Source organism: Tympanuchus pallidicinctus, unplaced genomic scaffold (assembly GCF_026119805.1).
Source record: "Tympanuchus pallidicinctus isolate F22 unplaced genomic scaffold, pur_lepc_1.0 scaffold5, whole genome shotgun sequence".
Taxonomy (NCBI): Eukaryota; Metazoa; Chordata; class Aves; order Galliformes; family Phasianidae; genus Tympanuchus; species Tympanuchus pallidicinctus.
Window position 1 is genome coordinate 34744160 of NW_026294769.1, and position 25246 is coordinate 34769405.

Consider the following 25246-nt stretch of genomic DNA (forward strand, 5'->3'; position numbering starts at 1 on the left):
ACTAGAATAAGAAACACAAAGTTGGCAAAGAAGCCTCACAGCCACCACACATCATATTAAGCCGTAAATATTACCTTCTCAAAACTGTGCTACAGATGCACTGCATAAAGGACATATATCAGATTTTGTACAACAAAAATTTTACATTTGACAAATTATTACTTCCATGTAACATTAAACTGAATCTTACAACTTAGTTGCACTGCAATCTGTAGTTTCCTTGCACACATTCTATCAGCATAAACTAGTCAAAATTCTGTCCTTAGAATTAACTAATGAGAGAATGACTAACCATGGTCTAGAGGTCCCCTAAGAGAACACTGTGACTCTTCTTCATGCTCACTTGCCACCTTCTGAGGTGAAATTCTCATATGCAGTTGCATCCAGTACAAATAAAATATTTTAAAGACCGCTATTGTACACTCAAAAAAGACAAAGGCTTAATTACCATGGCAGGAGTTCTAAGGCGTGAGTAATTAAATACAAAATAAATTAAAATACAAAAAAACCAACAACCCATACTTAAATAGAAAAGTCTCAGCAATTGCTTTCATCACACTGGATACATGGCATGCTTTGTCGTATGCTTAACAACTGTCATATGCTTAACTGTTTTTAACCTGTTTTAAATCAGTGCAGGCATTCAGATAGCAGGACAAGATTTTTTTCTCCAACTGAGAGACATTGTATACTTAATATTGTGCACTGTTCTGAGTTACTTTAATTGAAAATGAGTAAAGTCATTTTGAGAACTTACCACAATATAAATATAGAAGCTTACACAGTCTTAACAAAATGAAGAGCACACCCACTTAAGACATTTTAAAATGTCTTTGTGCCTACTACTGTATTTTGAAATTTATGCAATATAAATATAAATATATATATAAATAATATAAATATAAATATATTTATGAAATATATCAAAAAGAAAGAAATGAAAAAGTTCTAAGACTGAAAACCATATCTTAGAAAAATGTGCCCAGATCATAATTTTCAAATGTTTATAATGCTGATTTTTTCACAGATTTCCTTAGCTCCCAACCTGCACACATCCTCTGGCTATTCCGTGCTGACACTTCCAGGCATTATTCATGATTTTTCAGAAGATATGTTTCAGACCTGTTCTGGATTTTAGATAATGTTAAAACAAATTGTAGAAAACATTTCTATTCCCCCAATGAAAATTCAGAAAGGAATGTCTTCCGAATTAGAATAACACTGTTGGTAAAGACCAAAGTATTTTTGAAATACTATGAATGAAGAAATAATAAAAACTGCTTTGCATCTTAGAAAAAGCCTTTGTGTCTGCAGAAGGAATAACTGATAGTTGACTTAATTTTTTAAATTATTTTTATACTGTTACAATTGTTCCAATTGATGCTGTGTTAAAATAGAAAAGGAGATAAAGGGATAATGCGCTTGCAATGATTATTCATATTAATTTTTTTTTTCAGTCAAGTAACAAAACTATCCTTCAAAAGTTGCATTAGCTTTCTACTTTTATGTCTCTTTCATTTTCACTGAGAATGTTATTACTGTCATGGCACCCAACCTCTAACTATTGTATTACTGTGTATTCCTCAGAAGGTAGAGGATATGACTTCCCCATGAGCCAATAAAATCAGTGGGATGGTTATTTGGGTAATACTGCCAGTGCTTCCCACAGGACAGCATGTAAGCTGATATGCTAAGTCTACCCAGGAGCATGGACTAAGATTCAAAAGCCTATCTTGTAACATGGGAGTCTCACATACCAGCATAGCACACTGTTGGAAGCCACTGAGTCAACTAATTAAAGACAATTTTATAGCCAGACTATTTGTTATCCTCACCTCGCACACACACAGAGAATAGCCTAAAGGGATCAATGGCTCTCTAGGTATTAAAAAAAATCCTCTTTTGTCATATATCTTCAAACGTAACTCTCACATTTACATGGATATGCTGAAACAAAGCTCTTCAGTAACATTAATATTGATTAGCAGAATTTTTTGAAAGAGATGGAAGCTCTCTGAACATATTAGTGCAGCAAGACTGAAAACAATGACTAGTAGAAAAAATGACCTAAATAGATGAATAGTAAATGATAAAAGGCACCCAGTGGATTTTATCTAATACCATGATGATAAACAGCCCCTTGCATCTAACTTAGTTTCTCCCTATTTCTTAATTCAGCTTTCAGCACTGTATGACTGTATTGCTGTAAGAATCTCTTCTGAAATATGCCATTTTGTACATTATGTCATTAGTAATACTCTCAATACCTGATGAAATAACATATCATGACTAGTTGTTAGAACCGGTCATGGATTTTCCGATGTATCATTTCCCAGAAGGAAAATGCTTTTCTATTTAAAAAAAAAAAAAAAGTGCTCATAGGAACAAGTGGATTTGTTTTAAAACAAAAAACATTTAAGTTAGGGTCAAAACATTTGGATCAAATATTTGCAGATTGAATATGTTTCTAGGAATAAATTATTAAAAACTTATTTCATTATATACAACATTTACACTGAAAAAAAGGTGCATTTCTTTACTTTTAAGCTTTTCACATCATGATAAGCTGAAAACATCATTCCAATAAAGGAATTTCAAAGTGCACTTCTATATGACTGAGAAATTCACTTTCAGTTTTAGATTGAACATTTCTTAAGCTCACAAAGGTATAATGCAAAAGAAATAACAATTTACTATCATCTTATTTTCCAGTATCATCCAACATTCAAGTAAATTCACAGAAAATCTAGAAACATTACTGGGTGGTAAGGGTTTTTTTAGCAGAAGACTAATTCTTATTTAATAGAATTAGGAAATTCTGATATTGGTACTGATTACAAAGCAAAAGGAAAGTTGAAGAATCAGTATTTCTGTTAATGCTCTGGATAGCAAAACTAAATGCACTTCTCAAATGTATAATCCACTATATTCAGATGTCTGAATTTAAAAATTCATACACTCGCACTTCAGAAATATATGATCACATGGCCAATAGCAAATCTTAATGAGGACGCATTTTCACATTTCAAGAGAGTGTTGGTCATTCAAATTGTCTCGCTCAATCTTCAACAACAACAGTAATCAGTTTTACAGTTACTGTAATTGGAAGTACAATAATCACATTAGCAGCAGAAAAGCAGGCTTGCTTTCAGGTTAAGAAAACAAGGCACAATATAATCATTCTGAACGTGATCCAACACTCATTATGAATTGTTATGTCAAAGAATTCTTATCTGTGTGTTTAATACTGCACATATCAGCACTGAACCAAATGGCAATGTGATAGTTCGGGGACTGTACAGTCTCTGTAGAACATAAGGTAATGAGATGCTATGAGAGTAGTTACAAACAGCACAGTGATAAAATATGCCTGTAAGGTATAACTTTATCATTACATATGTAAATTTTACCACATTTAGTAGAATGCACGTTGGGAAAACAAAAATCACACCTTGTGTTTAGCTGTGACATTTGCTAAATTAATGTGTCACAATCTTAGCACTTGGCACCACTTTCTCCCATGATAAGACTGTCTGGGAGGTCTGCAAAAGCTTCAGCCAAAACATACACCATGTGTATTCCTGCAAAAACCAGACACATCAATTCTTTGGTTTCTCATGATATTTAGTCCTCATCGTGATAAGATTGCTTCTGGACAGGAATCTCCTCACAATATTTCTTTCTTCCAGAGCAGTGCTAGGGCCATCATGTGCTTATGCAGATTCTCCCCTACCAAGGCTAATTCTCAACTCCAAATCCATCACAGCTCTGACAAGAAGTCTGTAGCTTTCTCATGAAATTACTAAATTTCTCACCTGGTTCCTCGCCAGTTTATCTCTTAGTAAGAGATCTTTTCTATGGATTTAATAGTCCTCTCTAGACCCCAGAATAGAGAGGCTTCTTATTAAGATCTTTGAACAATCGATCCTCTTTCTGTCAAGCCATTCAAACTCTTTTTCTTGGCAAGTTTTTCCTTTCCTCTTGTTCTCCATTACCAGCTTTCATTCCCCCTCACAAAACCCACAAGTCACCACAAAAACGACATTTAGTTGGACATTTGCAAAGACCTCCAATGGGGTTTCTCAGCCTCAATACTCCTTCCGCCCCTATCAGCAACATAGACCTCTCCATTAGGCCTACAGGCTTATACCTGCCTCAAAAACAAGATAATGAGGATTACTGTAATTTTAATCTTGAAGCTAAACAGTCAACTGCTGCTGTGGTGTAACCTGGCAGCAGCTCACACCACACAGCCATTTGTCCACTGCCTCACTGCTGGATGAGGGAGAGAACTGGAAACAAAATAGAACTCATGGGGTGAAATAAGAGCCAATTACTAAGACTGAAGGGGAAAATAGAAACAAAAATGCAATAACAGTATGCAGCCACATAGCACTTCCTTACCACTGGCTGACCAACGCACAGCACCAAAATGACACCCTGCAGTAACACAAGGACTCACCCCCCCCGACCAACTCACAGCACCCCAAGCAGCAGCCAGCCCTGTCCCACTGCCTGCAGCTTTATACTCCATGTGGTGCCACATGGTATGGAATGACCCCGGCTTCATTAGATGATCAGAGGGCTGGAGCACCTCTCCATTGAGGAAAGGTTGAGAAAATTGGGCTTGTTTAGCTTGGAGAAGAGAAGGCTCTGTCCAGGGCAACCTCACTGTGGTCATCCAATACCTGAAGGGAGTGTATAAACAGGAGGGGCAATGACTGTTCACGAGGGTGGATAGTGACAGGACAAGGAGGAATGGCCTTAAACTGAGAGAGGGGAGGTTAGATATTAGGAGTAAGTTTTTCACTCAGAGGTTGGTGACAGATTGGAACAGACTGCCCAAGGAGGTAAATCTCCATCCCTGGAGGCATTCAAAGCCATGCTGGATGTGGCTCTGGACAGCCTGGTATAGTGGCTGGCAGCCCTGCACACAGCAGGAAGTTTGAAACCAGATGACCACTATGGTGGTTTTCAACCCAGGCAATTCTATAATTCTGTGATTCTATGAATCCATACTGGCCTCACCCTGCCCCTCCCTGCACCATCAAGGTGACAGCACTGCCACCAAGCAGCTCGAGTGCGTTCCCATCACAGCAAGAATCAAAATAGCATCGTACAATTAACATTCTTTGGGCTGAAACCAGGACAGATGTGCACATCTAGTGTTTGGCATTGACACGTACATGTTCATTTCTCCCATTTAAATCAGTTCCTGAATCAACCAAAATATCTAACAGCGGTTCTTCTAGACTAAACAACACAACTTACATTGAGTAGCTTGGGGTTTTGCTTTCACCTCACCTTTGAATACATGCGGTGTTACCATACATATTCACAGCCTGTTCAGGAAATATTCCCTTTCAGTTTTTGCACGTTCTTACACTTGGAACCAAGTACAATTTTTTTAATTACTGTAATTATTTTTATTTTTTGTTATATTACGACAGGTAATTCTCATTCAATATAATGTCTGACTGGAATTCCTAGAAATCCTAGATCAGAACCTATTGAACCTGCCTCCTATATGTTGCATTCAAGAAATCAGTGCTTTTCTTTTCTGTTATTCTTTTGGGGATTTTGTTTGTTTTCTCCCCATGGGAGAAATCATGTTAATCAGACCTCCACATCTCACCTTATAAAATAGGCCGTCTCATTCTATTGTATTATCTATGAGCGGGGGAATTGAGTGGCCTCAACCAATTTCACAGAGAGCAAGACTTGAGAAAACTGAACTGAGATGTGTGCCCCATTACTACATCAGCAAACCAGTTTCCATCTCCAGACCATAAGTGACAAAGCTTCATAATAAAATATCACAGTATCTGAAGTCGTGACATCTACATACATGGTTTGATCCAAAAATCAGAATAAAATGCTTTTTCATTATATCCATTAAATAAGAAAAGATAACTTTATCATAGGCTGGATGGTTTACCTAGCTGGCTAGATTATTTGACTTTTTACCATCAGCAAAAAAAATTCTGAAACTGTGCAAGTGACCTTTCCTGGACAGCTATGCTGGTCATTTTTGTAAAATAAATGTTCCAACCTCCACAAATCATGGCTATCTCCCCTGAGTTTACTAGAATTCAAATTGAATCACCTATAAATCCTAGTTTCAATGGTTTATTAAACATTTTCACTCACTGTTACTAGGCCTTCTGCCCATTTCTTTTGGGTAACAAAAACAGAAGTCCCTGCTTAATTTTTTTGACTGTCCATAAGGTGCTGAAGAAATATCCGTCTTTGCTGGAGACACTCCTAGCAATAACATTAATGACTAGGTAATAAGTAGGCAAACAGTCAAAGGGTAACAGTGTGTGCCTCCATTCAAGCTGCAGATCTAACTGAAGAGATGTCATCACAGAGACCAGAAAAGAGTTACAGCAAAAATTTAAACAGGCTCATGGACACGCAGCAAAATATTTTTACTTACATTTAACCATGAAAATCATGGTGTAATCTCATTACCCCAACATTATGTCAATAAAGAAATACTGTTAAGAGTTCTTCATGCAATACCTGTAACAGCATGAAAGGGAGATGGGAGTAGAGACATAACAGGAAACAATAAGAAGAACAAATCTCGTGTTCTAAAAGAGATAAGAAAGGTACCTCACCTAATAACCCTTACAGTGATTTTTGAAGGTAAGATAAAAATGAGCAAGTTGAAATACTAGCACGTATTTTTGAGCTTAGTATTAATTTAACACAAGACTGTAGACTGATATTTGGTAAGGATTGATATCCCAATGAGTAGCTATAAAGCAGCAATCTCTAATTAAAAAAAAAAAAAGTTTCCTTCACTCTAAGCTGTACAGACTTTGACGAAAACGCAATTTGCAGCAGAATAATAAACTCCAAACTCTACTATGCAGTGCTGAGACAAAAATCAGGCTAAAAGTTTCCCATCAGTAGAAAGAAAATAAAACTCAGATTGATATCACTATAGAAGCACTTCATCTTGCACCAGTGAGAATCAAGAATGTTCATCTTTTCATCAATTTACTTCTAAAAGTAATGCAGAAAACAATAAATAATTGTTACGCATCTGATTTCTTTTAAGATTTTGTGATTATTACTCCTTTGCATTTTATACTCTGCCTCAATTGGCTCTGATGATGCCCACTTAATATCTGGCTCCATCTTCTTGGTATCAGTTGCTATTCCTAAGATCCAGATGAGGGTTCTACTGTGGAGCACTACTGACAGTTCAAAAAGTTTTACATAAAGCACGGAGCACTGTTCTTCTAAATAGGTGATTAAAGAGGAATGAGAACTTACAGATGCTGATCTTACCCACAATTATTAAAGACTAAGCTCCTGATGAAAAGAATAAAATGATTTTTAAGTTAGCAGAAGAGATGACTTTTCCTTTCCTACAGGTATCCACAAATCAGAGGGAAAGAAAATATGTTACAGAAAGCATACCAGAATCCTAAACATTAATGAAAAACTAAATGTGCCAAAGCAAATGCATCATTTTATAATTTTCCTAAAATCAGTTCTTTTTCAAAGAAATGTAAAACTGTACTACAGAAAAGTATAAATTTATTTCACTTAGAATACTTGCATATTGACAAGATACTACTAATTTCAAACTTTTGATAAAATTACTCTGATTTTTACATCTAAAAAAGAGACAGAACTAACTAAAAATTGTTGCATCATTTCTCAGATAAAGAAACACAGATCTGATAATACTCACTTCCGAATTTTTCAGATCTTTCTTTCTTGTCTGTAGTAACTCTCCACATACTTTTGCTTCCTGCTTTAACCTTTTTTCATATTCTGCTAGATCATCTTGGAAATGATTAAATACTGTCTGGACATTTTGCTGCTTAAACATCACACCACTTAGATTTTTCCTTTAAAAGAAAAAAATAAATTCAATGAAGCAATCACGAGATTATCCTACACTGTTTTTCATTCTTTACATACAGGTTTAATTTTAAATTTTATAACAGATAAAATGGGCAGTCCTCTTCCTAATAATTGTACCATTTTAAAAATACAGAGCAATATGATTGATCTTATCCATGAATATGTGGAGCACTTATGAGTCCATCAAGAAATACAAATTTCTCAATTTTCATAACAACTTGCATTTTTAAAAATAACCTTCTAGAGAATGGACTGGTTTACTACTGGATGTGAAACATTTGCTGAAATAATTATATTCTGAGACACAGAATGAGCTCATGTCACACTGGGTAAACAGTATTTTATTATTTGTTGAGACAGAAAAAGGAAGCTTCACATCATTTGTACATACATGTCTTTATTTTTTTTATTTATTTATTTTGTCTCTGTCCTTACCTAGCATGGTCTTATTTCAACCAAAGACTTTCTACAGAACAAGATTTCTGCAGAAAACTGAAACATCTAAGACATGGATCTCCAGCTATCTAGCTTGCCTAAGCTGCACTGAATGAAGATAAATTGCCTTAGGCAGTATACAAAACATATAAAATAATTAATGTATATAAGTAATAACACTTCCTCTCATTTTTCTTAAATATTTTTTTTCTTAAAACCTACAAAAAGAGTGGGCAAGAGAAACATAAGGAAGTGTGCTTCTCGCAAAATCTTCAGCTCACAGGATATGGTCATCATCCTTCTAATTTTATTGGCACCAAACTTCAATGAGATTTTTTAAAAAATGTGGAATTAATATATTTAATGTTCATTCTTAATTTCATGACATGAGGACATGTCTTTATCTATTCCAAGAGTGCAAACATAATTTTTCCAAAGCCAATGGTATAAAGAACTTTCCAGGTGGGATACTTGTGATGGGATCTTTTTCAGTTTTGCAGACAAATATGTTAATTAAAAAAAAAAAAAAAAAAAAAAAATTATTATTATATTGAAAACATTGTGTCAATATTTCTTTTCTATTTCATGCCAGTAGATGTTATTTAGTCCTTTTATTGCATTGCTGGTAAATAATAATAAGTGAAGGAAGGGTTGTTCTTCAGAAGAAAATGTTAGGAAGTTAACTATAAAAGGATAACGATAAAGATGGACAGCAAAAGTAGGGGCTGTTTTACCTCAGATCCAGCAGATTAGGCTAGCCAGCATGCCCCCCCTCCAAAAAAAAAAAGGAAAAATAGCCAAGAGCAAAACCAGAAGCAGTCCTTCAATATCAGTTTTTCTGTGAAGGCAGGAATCAGCACTCTTATGAAGACTAACACAAAATATAACAAGAAATGGCTAAACAAAACTTACTTAAAACAGCCTGACAAAATACCAAGTGACATATCAGTCAAAACAAAATTAATAGGATAAAGTAGAACAGCCTGAAAAAAAAGAGACACTCCTAGAATATTTTTACCATTAATACTCACTGGTAACCTGGATGAAGAGATACAGTGTACCCTCAGCAAATTTGCTGATGATACAAAGCTGGGAGAACTGACTGATACATCAGAAGGATGAGCTGCAATTCAGCAAGACCTAGACAGACTGGAGAGTTGGTGGAAAGGGACATTCTGAGGTTCAACAAGGGCAAGCATAGATTCCTGCACCTGGGGAGGAATAACTTCATGCATCAGAACAGGTTAGGAGATGATCAGCTGGAAATGAGCTTTACAGAGAAGGGCTTGATTGTGCTGGTGGACAGCAGGTTGGCCATGAGTCAGCAGTGTGCCCTTGTGACAAAGAAGACCAATGGGATCCTGAGGTGCATAAACAAGAGGGTAGCCAGCAAGGAACATAATCATACTCCTCTACTCTGCCCTGATGAGGCCACATCTGGAGTACTGTAACCAATTCTGGAATCCTTAATTCAAGAAAGACAGGGAACTTCTAGAGAGTCCAGCAGAGGGCCACAAAGATGATGAGGGGCCTGGAGCACTTCCCTTATGAGGAAAGGCTGAAGGACCTGGGATTGCTCAGCCTGGAGAAGAGGGACTGAGAGGGGATCTTACCAATGCTTATAAATATCTAAAAGGCATGTGCTAAAGTGTATGGGGCTAGACTCTTTTCAGTGCTGCCCAGCAACATGGCAAGAGGCAACGTAGACAAACTGAAACACAGGAAGTTCCTTCTCAACATGAGAAAAACTTCTTTGCTTTGAGGATGACACAGCATTGGAACAGGCTGCTTATAGAGGTTACAGTCTCCTTCTCCGGAGATATTCAAAATCCACAAGGATGCTTGCCAGTATAACATACTCTAGGGAACGTGCTTTAGAAGGGCATTGTACTAGATGATCTTCATAGGCCCCTTCCAACCTCAGTAAGTCTGTAATTCTGTTCCACAAATTCAGTTAAAAATCTATATATAGTATCACTTTTTTTTTTCCGGACAAGAATTTAATGCAATAATCTCTCAAAGATCTTTCAACATTGATAGTATATTTAGTGAATAAGATGACAGACAGCAAAGTGCATTACAATGACATCAGGAATGTTTTTTCATTATTTAGCTATTCTGCACTACTCAACAATCCAAGCTGTTTTCCATTTGACACTGCATAGCAGGTTCACCTTTCTCCTTGAAGAGTAAGCCTGCTGTGCAATCAGCATATATGGCCCTCCAAGGCTTCAGTGGCCTAGAAGGCAGTCTCCATAATCAGTTAGATAGAGCCCTTTGAGACTATTTTCAGGACTCATCAGTCACAGTAAATGTTGATCCAACCTTCTTAAAACACAGAGAACACAGAATGAGAGGAATCCACCATTAATTAAAGATGCAACTGACCATGAATATTATTAGATTTCCAGAAGTAATATTGATACCCAAAATTCAGTTTGGTAGGTAGACATTGTGTAATGAATAACTTCTACAAATGCATTACAACTACAGTCAGTAAACACACAAAAATACTTTCAAATTATTGAGGAAAAGTCATTACATTTCCTAGGAATAACTCTGTAAAACAATAAAACTACCTGTAGAAATAGAAATAAAGTAAAATTACTGAATTACTTTTACAAAAGCAATAAAATACCTTTACAGCTTCACGTAACAGGCAGGTCTTACCGTAAATCGATTAACAGTTTTTCTGCACCTTCCATCTGTGTTTGCTTCATATTCCATAATTCAGCGAGTTCCTTAAGTTCATTTTTTAAATTTTCCACAGTGAGACAGTTTTCATCAATTTGACTAGAAAAAAATGATTGTTTTTCCTGGAAATTAAAAAAGCATATAGTATATAAACTAGGAGGGCAAGATTTCCCAGTGCTGTATTTTAAGAACATGATAACGGGCATCAAATCATAAACTGTATACTCAAAGAAACAGAACTGCTTCTAGAGGGGCAGTTGAAGTACTTAGCAAAACAGAATAATTGCTTTTCTATTAGAGCATGATTTTGGCCATCTAGTTACAGCCCATCAACTTGTTGGGCATCTACCGTATATCCATGCATTTTATTATGACACAATTTCTGCAGTCAGTTATATTGTACATATATGTTTGTAAGTTTGTAGATCACCCTCATAAAAATACATAACATACATATCCTCTTTAATTTTTGCTCTTCTACATAGAAGTCTTTCAGATAAGCCTTGCACAGCAACAGCTTTATTAATGACAGTGAAAAGGAGCAATTTTCACATCTGACCAAGCCTGGGTCTGTTTATTTCAGTGCAGGCAGTGTCTTAACTGGCCATTTTTACTGCTAGATCATCAAATTGCTTACATGCTGCAAAACTGTCTCAGGCAAATACCTGAAAAACTGATCTTTAAAGAAAAAAAAACAAATTTTCAGATGGCACCAACTCCAGGCAGAATGTAGCATAGTCATTATCTCTGAAAACTGCCATTATTCACTTAATTGCCTAAATTGAGAGCTTTCTTCTTTTAGATATTGACCTTTTTTCATAACAGAGTTACTCTGTACTCCATACTTCGGAGAATATAAGCACAGAGGACAAGACTGCTAAATTCATCTCAAAGTACACAACTTTTCAAAGAGATTCTGATATTAAGCTTTTGAAAAACACCAAGTTAAAAACGAAACAACTTCCTAACCCACAGAAGAGATATTACACTGCAATATCTTTTTCATTCCAAAAGAGACCAACAGTTATAGGATCAAAAAAAAGAGTAAAGATTCATGACAAAAGCAAACAGTACTTCCAATAGCATCAGTATCTAGTAAAAAAAACACTGCAGCTTCCTCAATAAACAAGGTAAATATAATGCACCGCAGCAGTACAAAAGTATTAAGAAGTTGAGTCTATTAGTTGGGTTATACTTTTAAAGTAGCTGCATTAGATTTTGTAACCATACTAATGGGCTCTAAGCAGTTACATAAATGGGTTAAATTAAGAGGGAGGAAAATACCTTCTGATTATTCCCATACATACACACATATTCAGATAATTTAAGTATGCACAAATTATAAACACTGCATGAGATAAAAAAAATTCAAGACCTTAAAATTTAGTAGACAAAGAATATATGTAAATATTTTAATAAAGGTCAGTATATATATTTTTAATATACTGTACCATTTTTCTGAGGCAGTACCCTGGTACATAGCCTAATGATCATTTTCCTTATAAAGTAAGTGTTTTGTAAAGGTATAGCTAAAAGGAGGCTGAAAAAAAAATTGATGAATCAAAGCTTTTATTACAGATAGGAACATAAGCACAGAAGTACATGAGATACCTTAAAACCTCTGAACTTTCTAAAATGTAATACGTTTTTTTATAGGATAAGGTGGAAATTTCAGGTCTCCTGCAGGAACATAGAATCATTAGAAGGAAAATGAAGATATGGTAATTAACACAAATCCCCATATAGAATCTCAAATCCCTGTTAGTTTTAGAATCAGAGGAACTTAGGGAAATGTGATAGCCTGTAGTATATGTAATATCAGAGCAGAGGGCTCAGGCCCTAATCTTAAGCAAATAATAAAATTTGAGATGATTGAGGCATCAGAGCGTAGTGCAAATACATACAAAAAGAAGTTGTGACCTGTTCATTCTTTTTTTTTCTTTTCTTTTTTTTTTTTTTCTTTTTTTTTTCCTAAAGATTCATATATGAACTATGTTAGAACAAAACTGCCAGTGAAGAAGCATTTTGTCTCTGACATCCTGAGAAGGCAGATAAGAAGTGAAAAGGTTGGCTTCCAAGGCCAGGGAATACTAGCTATTGGGTCAATGCCATCTGGTACCTATTACAGAAGAGAAATAACTTGCAGTCAGTTTTTAGAACAGATAAATAAAAACGCTGAGTTATTCTACATTCTGTAACCTAAAAATTGGTAGACTGAACAGCCTCTCCTTAAGGTCTGCTGTAGTAGCTAACAGCCTAGCACCCCTTTCACAAAACTTCAATTGCTGTGCTTAAGGAATACCAACCAAAGCTCTAAGAAGGTAGTACTAAGGGTATCCAAATATCGTTACTAGTTCATTGCTCTGGAGATCTGATAAAATTGGCTTTCTACATTTTTTTGTTTCATTTCCTCAGAACACTACCTGAAGTAGTGGAACAATTATTTACAGTTACTAAGAAAGGTATTCTTAAAACTAAAGACTAAGAATGATTTGCACTGGAAAACAATGTAGAATTACTGAATATCAATATGCTGATATGTACATTGACCAGTATGTGACTCATCAGTCACTTCCACATGTTCTAAGGTCTTCTGGTAAACCTGCAGTGTGCTTCATGTTTCACAGAAAGAGATGTATAAACTCTGTCTTTCCTATCAAATTTAGAAGCTTGAATGTACCTGTGAATTCTCCAATCCTTAATTTAAGATTGTCACAAGTAGGAAGTGTCAGATTTTAGGAAGAAATTACCAGGTTCGTGAAAGATATGCTGGACAACATGAAAGCATTTTGTTTTGTTTTTATTTTAATCTATGACTCATTTTTGAGGCTTAGTATCTAATTTAAGGCTTAATCTAATTTAAGTTTATACATATACAAATGAAACAATAATAAAAATGAACAATATCTTAGAAAGAAGATGCTTTCTTCTTGTAATGCTTATGAACACATTTATATAAAACATAGCGTTCAGTAATGAAATTCAGTCATTCCCTTCAGTGGATTATACAGTTTAGTAACTGATACAGCAGATATAAGCCATCATTTACAAAAAGATGCCATCTGCTGTGCAAACATGCAATTAGCAGGCACTTTCTATCACACCAGTATTGTTTTCATCTGTTATTGATTTTCTCCTTTACGTTTCCAAAGCCCCTCAAGCAATCTGAGCCAGTGCAGCAAATGAAGAAAGCAAAGGACTTCTCAGTGACCCCGATATCTACTCTGCTTTGTACTTTACCCTGTTTTAAGGCTATGGACCTCATACATTAGTGCAACTACAAGAGAGAAAAAAAAAGCATATGCTATTTACATGTACATAGTTTCAAAGCAACTGTGTAGAAAAGACAGTTTAAGTTTTGAGATTCACCTGTATAGCATTTAATTGATGTTGCAGAATATTTCTTTTTTGCTTCAGCTGTTGTTCTGTTTGCTTCTGCTTTTTATCTAGCTCTTGTGCTCTCTGATTTAAGTAGGAGAGTTTCTGGAGGGAATATCCACAAAGAGATGTGTTATTATTCAAAACATATTGTCTTACCTTCCAGAGAAATCAGATATTTTAGCTGTAAACTACTTAAGTTACTATTCTTAAGTTTACTTTTGTTTACCCCTCCACACCTTTTTTTCCTATCAACACAGCATGCTCATTCACATGTTGTGTACTCTATGCTTTGAAGGAAAAAATGCACACATAAAAGAGAAAACATCTTTGGTGCTTCAAACAGTGTTTATCATCACACAACAAAATATCACTGCTCACTGTTCTCCCCAGGCTTCCTTACATTCTTTCTGCCAAGAAAGCTACAAATAAAGTTATCTAACCAAAATGCATACACATCAGAATAGCTTCCATGGAAGGAATACAAAGGAGAAATGTTTACTATTTATTGTCACTTACTTGTGAAAAATACAGCTAAAGAGAATTAGGAAGAAGAGGAAGAAGATGGAAAATGCAATATTTGTATAATTGATTTTTGTATTTTTCATTCATCCAGTCTGTTATTAATTAGTACCTCAAAAAAACAGTTCTTCTCAATTGTACTAATTTCATTTGCATCATTAGTGTGAGCATCAGATACTAAATGATATAAAGTATTATTAATGCATGTAATAAAAAAAAATTACATCACAAAAGGTACTTAAATAATTGCATAACAACTATGCTATGTTATTCAAAATTTCAGATTCAATTCATCTTATATAACAATAAACATTAAAATCAGTATTAATATTTCCATTCTGAAGCATTTTAAACATTTAATCAATGAGAAAGTTCTTGTTTGGCACTACCAGTACCTCACACATCATTCACATATAAATCTGCTTGGGCAAACTCTGTTTCCAAGCTTCTATTACAGAAGCAAATACACAGCTATGGACAATGATACATAACTTATGCCACACCTCCCCAGGTTTCCAGGAGACTAATGATGTGATCTTTGTCACATTGTTTCTACTTAGTTTTAGCTAGGGAAGGGCTAACACCGTTTGTCACTGCCATTATTGCGCTGTTTTGAAAATACTATTAGCTATTAGAGAAGGGCTTTTTTTCCAATCTGACATATTAAACCTGAACCAAAAATAAACTATCAAATAATTCATTATCTAAATTCAAACTATTCTACATTCTCCAGTCTTACCCCAAAGTGCTGAAGTATTGCTATATGCAGGTAATATAAAGAACAATTCATGTAGAGTAACAATAAAAAATAGAGATGATCTCCTGTGGCAAACTATTTACCAATAGGCAGATAACTGAACCATAAATGACTGCAGAATGATTCTGTAAGAGCTTATGGATGAGGCAACAGAAACTCTCGTGTCTGACATTGACCAAAAATAAAAAAACAGGTATCTAAACTAAAAAGGCTTGAAAGATGTTAACTGTACTTGATTGAAAGCATGAGCTGTGAGATGTATGGGGATTATGGAAAAGCAATAGTTTTGTTGGGTGTTGATTTTGAAACAAAAATGAAGGTATTTTGCTTTTTCTATACGGGAACAACGGACAAGTGAAACTTTTCTCCTCTTTCAGTCACTTATGAGATAAACCTTTCCTTCAAACTGATTATTTTCCGTTCAGGTATATAAAATATTTATTTCCTTTGACAGAAAAAAAAAACAACCCAACAGCCAAGAAACAGGAGTGCACATAGGGGGTGTGTGTGGAGGGAAATTTCAGGTAATTTTCCCTATGCTGAAAAACTGCTTGCTTTAGTGAGCAGTTCAGTGAGCACTGGCCTAGTGGAAGGTGTCACTGCCCACAGCAGAGGGGTAGAAACAAGCTGATCAAGGTCCTTTCCAAACCACTATTCAATGGTCCTATGACTTCATTGTGGCATGCAGAACAAAGGCTTTGTAAGGCAAAGCTTAATTGAAGCATAATGACAACAGGACAGCTCACAATTAGTGCTTTTGATTTGTACAATGATCACTGTGAATGCTGAACTCTGCTGCACGTGTGGCAGAAGACAGAAAACAAATGAAATATTTCCAATGTTTCTAGTTGTCAGAGCCATTCCCCAAAATAAGAAAAGGAATAAGAATCTAATCAAGAAAAGAATGTACAAAAAGAATAATGCAATGTTATGGAATTGTTTTTAATGAGAAAAAAAATATTAAAAATCTTCAAATAAATTACATCCTAGCAGCTCTGTAAAGGAAAGGTAGTATTGGTTTCATTTAGTGTTTTTCTTAAATGTACATTATATATGTATACGTAATAGTCACTGAAGTGCCATTACATCTTATATCAAACTCTAGCATCCATATTTTGACTATTTCCACATCTTTTCATTAAAATAACATCTGTTTCCCACAGACACTGGTCACTATCATCATTACTTAAGGAAATGATTGTCCACCTAAGGCCTCCAGTTTTAAAGACTGAATAAACTGATCCACCTACTATGAGTATTTTTCAAAACCATCCCTCACTGTAATATCTTGGTTTCAAACAGTAATTTATTTAGATAACATTGTCTAATGTACATTCTGGTTTTTATCACCACTGCTGCAACACTCCTTATAAGGAAAGTTTTAAAGACCTACAAGATTGCCAGATTTAAAAGAGGAAACTGTAGTAACAAAAGAAGTGCTTCACAGTCTTACAATTTCCGTTGTCGTTCCTGTTATTCTTTTGAACTGTTCTGGATGAAAGGTTACTTCCTGAAAATTTTCCCAAGGTTTTCCCCTTAGGAAGAGTAAGCATCATTACTACATCCAGCACATGTGGGTAATACTATTGTACCATGTCATTACTGGACTTCTGGAGGAAAACATCTATTTAGCCTTGCTTTCAAAACACGTCAGAGTATGACAGTACAAATGCTTCACCAGAAGCAAAATGAATACAGACCTTGGAAGAGAAAGGTGTATTTTATTCAAAGTCAATTCCAGAATGCTGAGGATTTGTTTTTAAGACTAAGATTTTCTGTGTCTTTTTCTTATATAAAACAGACATTTCATGAGAAAAAGGAAAAAAAAAAAAATCAATATCACTCACAAAGCAGAGAATGGAAAAGGGTTCCCAGCCTGCCACGGCTTATACATTGGTTGCTCTTTTCAACTTATAACTTAACAAAGAGATACAAATTACTAAACAGTCTTCCCTTTTGTAAGAAAGAGAATCACAAAACTTAAAAGAGAAATAACGATTTTTCTAATACAGAAGGCAAGAAAGGACAGGACTCTAAGGCTGAGATCAGGCTGTATGTTTTGTTGTATCACAGCACAATCACACACCTTAATAATCAATCCTTTCTGAACTCTTCTGTTACATCTTTTTAATTTTCTTTCTTTTTTTTTTTTTTCTTTTTACTTTATTTTGTTGCTGTTGTAATAACAATTAGAAAATACGTCAGGAAATGGCTCAGAATCTACCACTTTTACCTTATGGTTTTCATTAAATAGATCTTCATTTCTTTTAAAATTTGCTTCTAGATGAGCTATGTGTCTCTCTACCTCTTCTATTCTCTTCATATCTTCTTCTCTCTTCTTTAGTTTCTCTCTTTTCTTTTCCTCTAGCTCATCATATATATCTTTAGTCCTGGCCTGTTTATTGAAATACATAGAGAAATACCTTGCAGTATTGAAATCAGAAGCATAAGTTAAACATGAAAAATTCAAATCTGAAAAAAATTATATCCTTAAGTGAATACTTTGAATAGACCACAAAATTCTGTGCAATTCAAGATGTCTTCAGAATGAAGGAAAGTTGGCCATTAAATCAGCACGTGAATAATAAAGGCTGAACAGCCACTACAACTGGCAAACAAACACAGAAGAGGCATCAGCAACAAACAATATGAAATACAAGTATTATATTGAAGCAGACAATTAATTTACAGTAATACTTAAGCAAACAGAAGAACAGTATTCCAAAAAGAGGAATTAAAATTCCAAATATTAATGATGCTAAAAAAGGAAGTCTTTTCTGATGGGAAATGCTATCACCATAGGAAAGTTCTCAGCAAACAAACCAACAAACCAAAAAAAAAAAAAAAAAAAAAAAAAACCCCAACAGTCAGAAAAAGAAAAGGAAAAGGAAAAGAAAGAACACAGAATAGAAAGGAAAAAAAAATTGCAAAAATAAACAAACACATTTCAAGGCTGGGAAATACACCAACCAGCTTAAGAGCCAGCTTACATCCATCTTCATCTTTCTCTCACCAAAAAGAAATACAAAAAGAGAAAGAAAGAGAAATATTATGTACTAGCAATTACATTGTTTATAAAGAGCAGAGAGGTCTTACGTACACTTGAATTTCTACTACACCAAATTCACCATCACTTGAACTCAATTATTTATCTGTTTAGAACTTATATATCTAGAACCAATATCTATATATCTATGTATATATGAAGTGGAATTCAACTGCCACCATTTTGATTTCCCCTTTTAGAACCAGAGTTCCAGGAAGATTACTGGAAAGAAGGCAAGGAATGAGCATACACACAACTTACTGTTTTAGTTTTAGGTGGAAAATAAATCCTTTTAATCCCTTAATAACTCCTTTAATAGTCTACAAATATACCTTTACTTGAAGTGCTTCTAGTAGTTAATGCAACAGAACTTTCAAATTCACTATGCTAGGTGAAGGTTATGGATTAAGTTTCAGGTGACAAAATGATTGGTAAGTAGAATAGAAAAGCTCCCCAGATAAGCGTAAGTAATTCTGGATTGATGGTGGTTATACTCAGATGGCATTAGGAAATTCCCTTTAGCTACCTTAGAAAAGACTCTCCTCTAAACTGCTATGCATTTTTATAGTCAGTTGTTAATAATAGATTTTGCTCTTTCAGTAGCCTTTGCTATCATCGTTATGTTTTGTTCTATTAGTTTTGGAAAAAAAAATACTTAAAGAAATTGTAGTCGAAAATGAACATTACAAGAAGATACAAAGATGAACCCACAAGAAGTATGAGATACTTATAAAGATGAACCTCTGTTGTGAAAACACATGAACTGCGATGAAAAAAGTTCTCAGCAGCAAATTTATATCCCATTAGGGAACTGTTCTTCTGTTCCTGTCTGTACAAGGAAAGAAGTAGGCTAGAAGGACTACTGAGGGATTTCTGCAAGAACCAAGAGAGAAGGCAGCAATTTTTAGTTCCAATGAATAATAGAAAATTATCAGTAATAAATCCAAAGAAAGTGAAGATGTTCAGAAGCAGCAAACAAAACCTGTTATGCTGCAGCAGCTGGGACGAAAAGCATTTCCTTCAGCCTTCTCTGAAGCACAGTCTAAGAATTAGAGGGAAGGTGGGCATCAGCCACAAAGACACAGGATGGTGACAACCTTGAGCACCACAAGGCTTAGAAGAGGAGCATTCAACACTTCTTGCTTATGTCAGGGATAAAAAGAAATTGCAAGATCCCTCCTGGATGTGTTCTTTCTAGAAGCGTGAAATGTATGCGCTAGGTTCTACTGCAAATTTCTTGCAAGTTCAAAGTCACAGAATGGAAGAGAACAAGCTTTGTAACCTCAATTGGAGGTTGAATATCTCCAAGCAAATAAAAAGGATCAGACTTCTCTCTCTCTCTCTCTCTCTCAAAAAAAAAAAAAAAAAAAGTGGGAGTGAGGAGAAACAAAGATCTCAGAAGAATTTATGGTCAGCACAGCACAGTAAATCCAAGAGCAGCATTTGAGATTATCTCTTTTGATTATCTCTGCTTGATACAACCACAAAAGAAGCTAGAGAGGGTTTCCAACTTTAGAAGACTGACTGGTAATCTCTTAATTTCTCTTATCTTGTTGTCTGGAAAGCTGCTGCTCAGACTATCATTGATCAGATGGAAGCTAGAGCCTGGTTCTGATAACTCCAACTTAAGGCCCCTTCCCTGTTTCTTACTGGTGACACTGAATGGAGAAATTGAGAAGACAGTCCTGGAGCTTCCACTCCGTGTCTTGCTTGAAACATTGAGAACTGACAGTTACTACAACACATGTAATACGATTGTTACACATACTATCAAGGGAAGCACCTGAGGGAATTGATTTTCCAAAGGATGGAAATGGATGGCAAAGCCCTACTTGGAATTTCAGTAAGAAAATTTGAAATAGTATCAATGCTTGCCTGAGGATTGTTGAAAAGCAGCAGTGAAGACCAGACAAAAAGGCTTATATTTGACAATTAAAAAAGTAACAGCGGCATATCTTGTGTGAATTAAGTAGTTCACACCAGGGGAAAATCAAATGGTGTTAAAATGGCTCATTTTATATGTACATGCATCAGTATCAAGTATGGTAGGAGTCTGATTGTACTTTCTACAGAAACTGAAGAAAAATACAGATTCAGATGATACTGTCTCTGCATATATGAATTATTATTGAAAGCTGTTGTGTTTTTTTCTAGCAAACTGGAAGTTATTGCAAACATCTTGAATACAATTACTACGGTCCAAGTTTTCATGAGTATTTGCATTTTCCTAGTTGGATATAAAAAACAGCAAACTCAGTTACTTAGCAAAACCCATTATCTTTCTATAAAAATTGGCTACAAGGTATTCAGAGCTAATTTATGGTAGAAAGTGAAAAGAACACCGAAGGAAAACTTAGCTTTCAAGTAAATGGGCTTATGTCATATTTACCTGAATCACTTTGCAAATCTCTTTTGCATCTTGAATTTCTTTTGTAAGATTCAACTCCAGATTCTTTGGGGAAAAAAAAAAAAAAAAAAAAGTCATATGCAACACAAGAAAATAAATTAATAGACAACAGCAATGACATCACAGTAAGGACAAGCACAACTTATAAATTTTCTCTCGATTATCACAGAACTATACAAAAGATGAAATTACAACACTTACTCATGCACAGTAGTTAAATAAACATAGACTACAAGAAAAGGAAGACTATATTTTAAATTTGAATAAATATATCAGTAACTATTTATTTATTTATTTATTTTCTGAGCTTAACATACATGAAGAAGCTGAAGTGGCTCACCTAAAATGATATGGAACATCAAATGTTGAGATTTTAAACAATCTCAATACCTTCTGTCAGCCTATGATGGGACTTTTTTCATAATTTCTAGAAAAAAAATCTGAAATTTTCAACCTTTTCTTATATGAGCGTTCTACTCACACCACTTCTAGAATTACAGTCAAATAAATTAGTCTAGTCTGCACACTGAAAACCTCTAGTTTAATGTATGTCACGTTAGCAGATCATCATAACTAAAATATACCTGATCACACTGTAAGCCAAATCCTAATTAGACTTTTCTGTTTTCTTTTAAGTGAATTTAAGGACATTATTTAGGCAAAACTAGGCATAATGTCGCCAACAATAAAGTTAGAAACAGACTCAATCCCTTCTATTGTTGAAATCTATTTCTTCAAGATGTTTAATTCACATCTGTATCTGCATTCTGGAAGCACGTGCCATCAGCACTTAGAGAGGGATGTTCTTGCATGAGCAGGTCATAATACAATTATTTAATAATAGAATAATACAATTATTCTCAAGCCTCCAATCAAAAAAAGATTATTACAAACTTCATGGGAAAAGGAGACAGGCAGACCAGCATTCATGTAGAAAGTACATTTCAAGGAAATCCTGTAATCAATAAGTAGTAGACATTGTCTTTTGCCCAGAGAGGTTGTAGATGCCCCATCTCTGGAGGTGTTCAAGACCAAGTTGGATGGGGCCTGGGCAGCCTGGTCTGGTATTAAATGGGGAGGTTGGTGACTCCGCCTGTGGTAGGGGTGTTAGAGCTTCCAACCTGGGCCATTCTGTGATTCTGTGTGACTTTTATTTCCAGATGAAAGTTCATACATTTCCTCCAAGGAAAACTCTGAGCAAAAATCAGTGTCCACGGGCCTTCATACCCCCCTAACACATCCATAAACCTATCTGAATCTAAATCTACTGAGCCTTAGAACTTAGAACTGTAGCTTCTGGACTGCTCTCCAAAATGCAGCATCATTTAGAATGACTGATGATAACACCTGGTGATTGTGTGAATATATTTTTTATTCTGCTCAGTGGCCCACAGAGACAGTTTAACTGGTGGTTACAGACAGATGCATTGTCAGACACATCAAGGGGTAATTGCTCTAACAAAATATCAGCAGAGACCAGAAAATCAACTTAAAATTGCACCATCATTTATAAGGGCATATTTAAAATTCAGCTCTCTTCAGCTATTGCGTAGACAGAGAGGTATCTTAGCTTCCTTGCATTCTGTTCTCACTGAACTAGCAACTTTTACCTTGTAATTAGCTCTTGCAACTGGCCACCTTTGTATGTGGCTTCATGTGTTTAAGTTTTGAAAATATAACCACGCAACTTTAGCTATTATGGTAGCTGAGATTAACCACAGATTAACCATAATCATTAAAGCTGATAACAAAATGATAACTCTGATGCTGCTGGAAACGGAGATACTCAACAACAAGGGTAATGAATCAACTTAAGAGATGCTGGAAAGCAATCATTGGAGATGGGACACTAACAATGGCTTAATGTAGAAGTTCTGCCAAGAAAGAAACTAGAACACAAACAAAATGAAATTCTGTCTCTAACCATAAATGCATAACCATAAATGAGATACATTTCTGATTGGCTGCATGCCCAGGATACTAACCCTATCTATGATTTGACTAGGGAGATTAAGGAGCAACAAAATCCAAAAAGTAACGCTGTAGTCAAAATTCAAAAATGGATTTTTTTGTTGTTAGTATATTAGAAATGTTATGAAGGATAGCTAAAAAAGTAAAATATTTGCAAACTAGACAGAGACTATTTATATAGATCGTACTAGAGGCTCAAAGCACATGCAAATCAGGTTTTGATGGATGTTTTGGAAACATCAAATAGAAAAATCAACACCACTAAACAGAAAAGAAGCTGTCAGCAGCCAGACTGTATCCTCCAACATTTGAAATGATGTCTAAAAGAAGCAAAACAGAAAGGATCCTGAACTTTGTGGATTTAAATCAAAAAGCACCATCAGGGAAGTTAAATAGGAGTTTTTAGATTAAACATGCAAAGTACAGAAGAAGTAGTGACAAATCCTTTCCCAAATACATCTGAATAGGAAGGCTGCTAGAGACAATGTCAGATTAATAGATGACCAGAAGCACTGATTTTAACAACATCTGGATTACTAAACATTAATCCTAAATTACATTTGAATAATTGAGGGAAAAATATAAATTAAGCAAATAAACAGGGAGTTTTTCCTAAAACTCTTCTAAAATCCTTATTTCCTAGACTAATTTTTAGCACCCATGAAGTTCCCAGTAAAAAGCAAAAAAAAGCACCATAAAAGATTCCCTGCTCATGCAGATGAACATCCATTCATGTGCAAGTTTCAGCACACACCATCAAGAATGCAGGGAAAACGGTGCTTGACAAATTTATATACAAGCAAGTCAGAACAAATTTAGCATTAAAACATACAGCCATAGAACAGCATATACCAAAAATACAATTTATAGGGCAAACCTACTTGGTGCAAATTCAGATATTGCCAGTAATATAAATTTGATGCAAGAGAAGACAACCTGGCACAATGAAAAGCTCTGAAGTTTTCTAGCCCATGTTTTACAGTTTTTCCCTTTGGCTCAAAAAGCCTTTCAACTGGTTCTGTTTTAAATCACATCCAACAATTCCTCTTTCCTGTTTTTCAGGCAGAGTCCAGTACTTGGATTTGCTTACTTAAGAAAAACATGAAGAGCCTAATATGTCAATGCATACTAGTCTAGAAAATACTATGAATGTTCTTAATTTTCCTGATTAAAAGTTAGGAAATCTTGAAAATAAAATGTTGAAGTTCCTCCTTCCAGGCAATCTATACTTCATATACAGTAGAAGAACACTAATGAAAAATATACTAAACACCATTTATATCTCCCTGGTATAAAAATTCCTCTTTTTATTTCCTTCACATATTTCTGAATGCATATGTACTATGTTATTTATTAAGAATTATGTCAAGCAAAAAAAAAACCACAAAAATCTTCAAACACAGTCACGGCAAAACCTATATATAAGAACGAATTTATATTTCAATTCTGGATAATGAATTACTTTCTAATGATAACTAAATAATTACTCTAATGCAGTATCTCATGCACAATGTCTACATTTGCTATCACGTAAAACTATATTGATTGGCAAATTCTTCTAATCACTTAGTTACATAAGAATGAGGTTATTTGTTAGTATTCCCATTGAATTACCTACAAATAGAAGAATTTTAGTATGCTTTAATATTTGTAAACTTTAATTAGCCTGACATTTTCTGTGACCATTTAATAAGCAATTTATTTTGTCCTTACTGTTTTTTCAAATTTTTCAGATTTTCAAGTGTTTTAAAATACGTGGTAAAAATATAGAAATCCTAGATTATTATTTGCTTATTGTTTTGTCGCTTGCCTAGTAATTCTGTGCAGTAGAAGTGTTTTGTTTTTTTTTTTTTTCTTCCACATTAAAATAAAACAAAAAAAAAGTAGAACCTTGTTAGTGATCTTTTCTGCAGTTATTTCTTCTTGGATTTCTTCATACTTTGCTTTTTTTTCATTGTAAAATAATTCAGCTTTACAAAGCTCTTCATTTAGTTGTTTTATTTGATCTTCAGACTCCTCTATGCTTTTGCTGAGAGTTTTGACTTCTGACTGATATGCCTCCTTTGCTCTTGAACTATTAAAATAAAATTCTTTTATAAAGTATGCTTACTAAAAGAAAAACTCAATATTAAATAAGTGAAGCTAAAAT

At 34.7% G+C, this 25246-nt stretch overlaps 1 protein-coding gene across 5 annotated transcripts in view; it reads right to left on the reverse strand.

Annotated features, from left to right (window-relative positions):
• The window catches only part of CCDC178 (coiled-coil domain containing 178), a 181013-nt gene that overhangs the window by 103379 nt on the left and 52388 nt on the right, over positions 1–25246 (reverse strand). For all 5 annotated transcript variants that reach the window (XM_052703878.1, XM_052703877.1, XM_052703879.1 and 2 more), the window contains 6 exons: positions 24988–25171; positions 21109–21171; positions 17907–18068; positions 14386–14499; positions 10993–11138; positions 7712–7871 (listed from right to left, as the gene is read on the reverse strand). In XM_052703878.1, coding sequence (XP_052559838.1) covers positions 7712–7871; positions 10993–11138; positions 14386–14499; positions 17907–18068; positions 21109–21171; positions 24988–25171 — 829 coding nt within the window. The remainder of the gene's footprint in view (positions 1–7711; positions 7872–10992; positions 11139–14385; positions 14500–17906; positions 18069–21108; positions 21172–24987; positions 25172–25246) is intronic.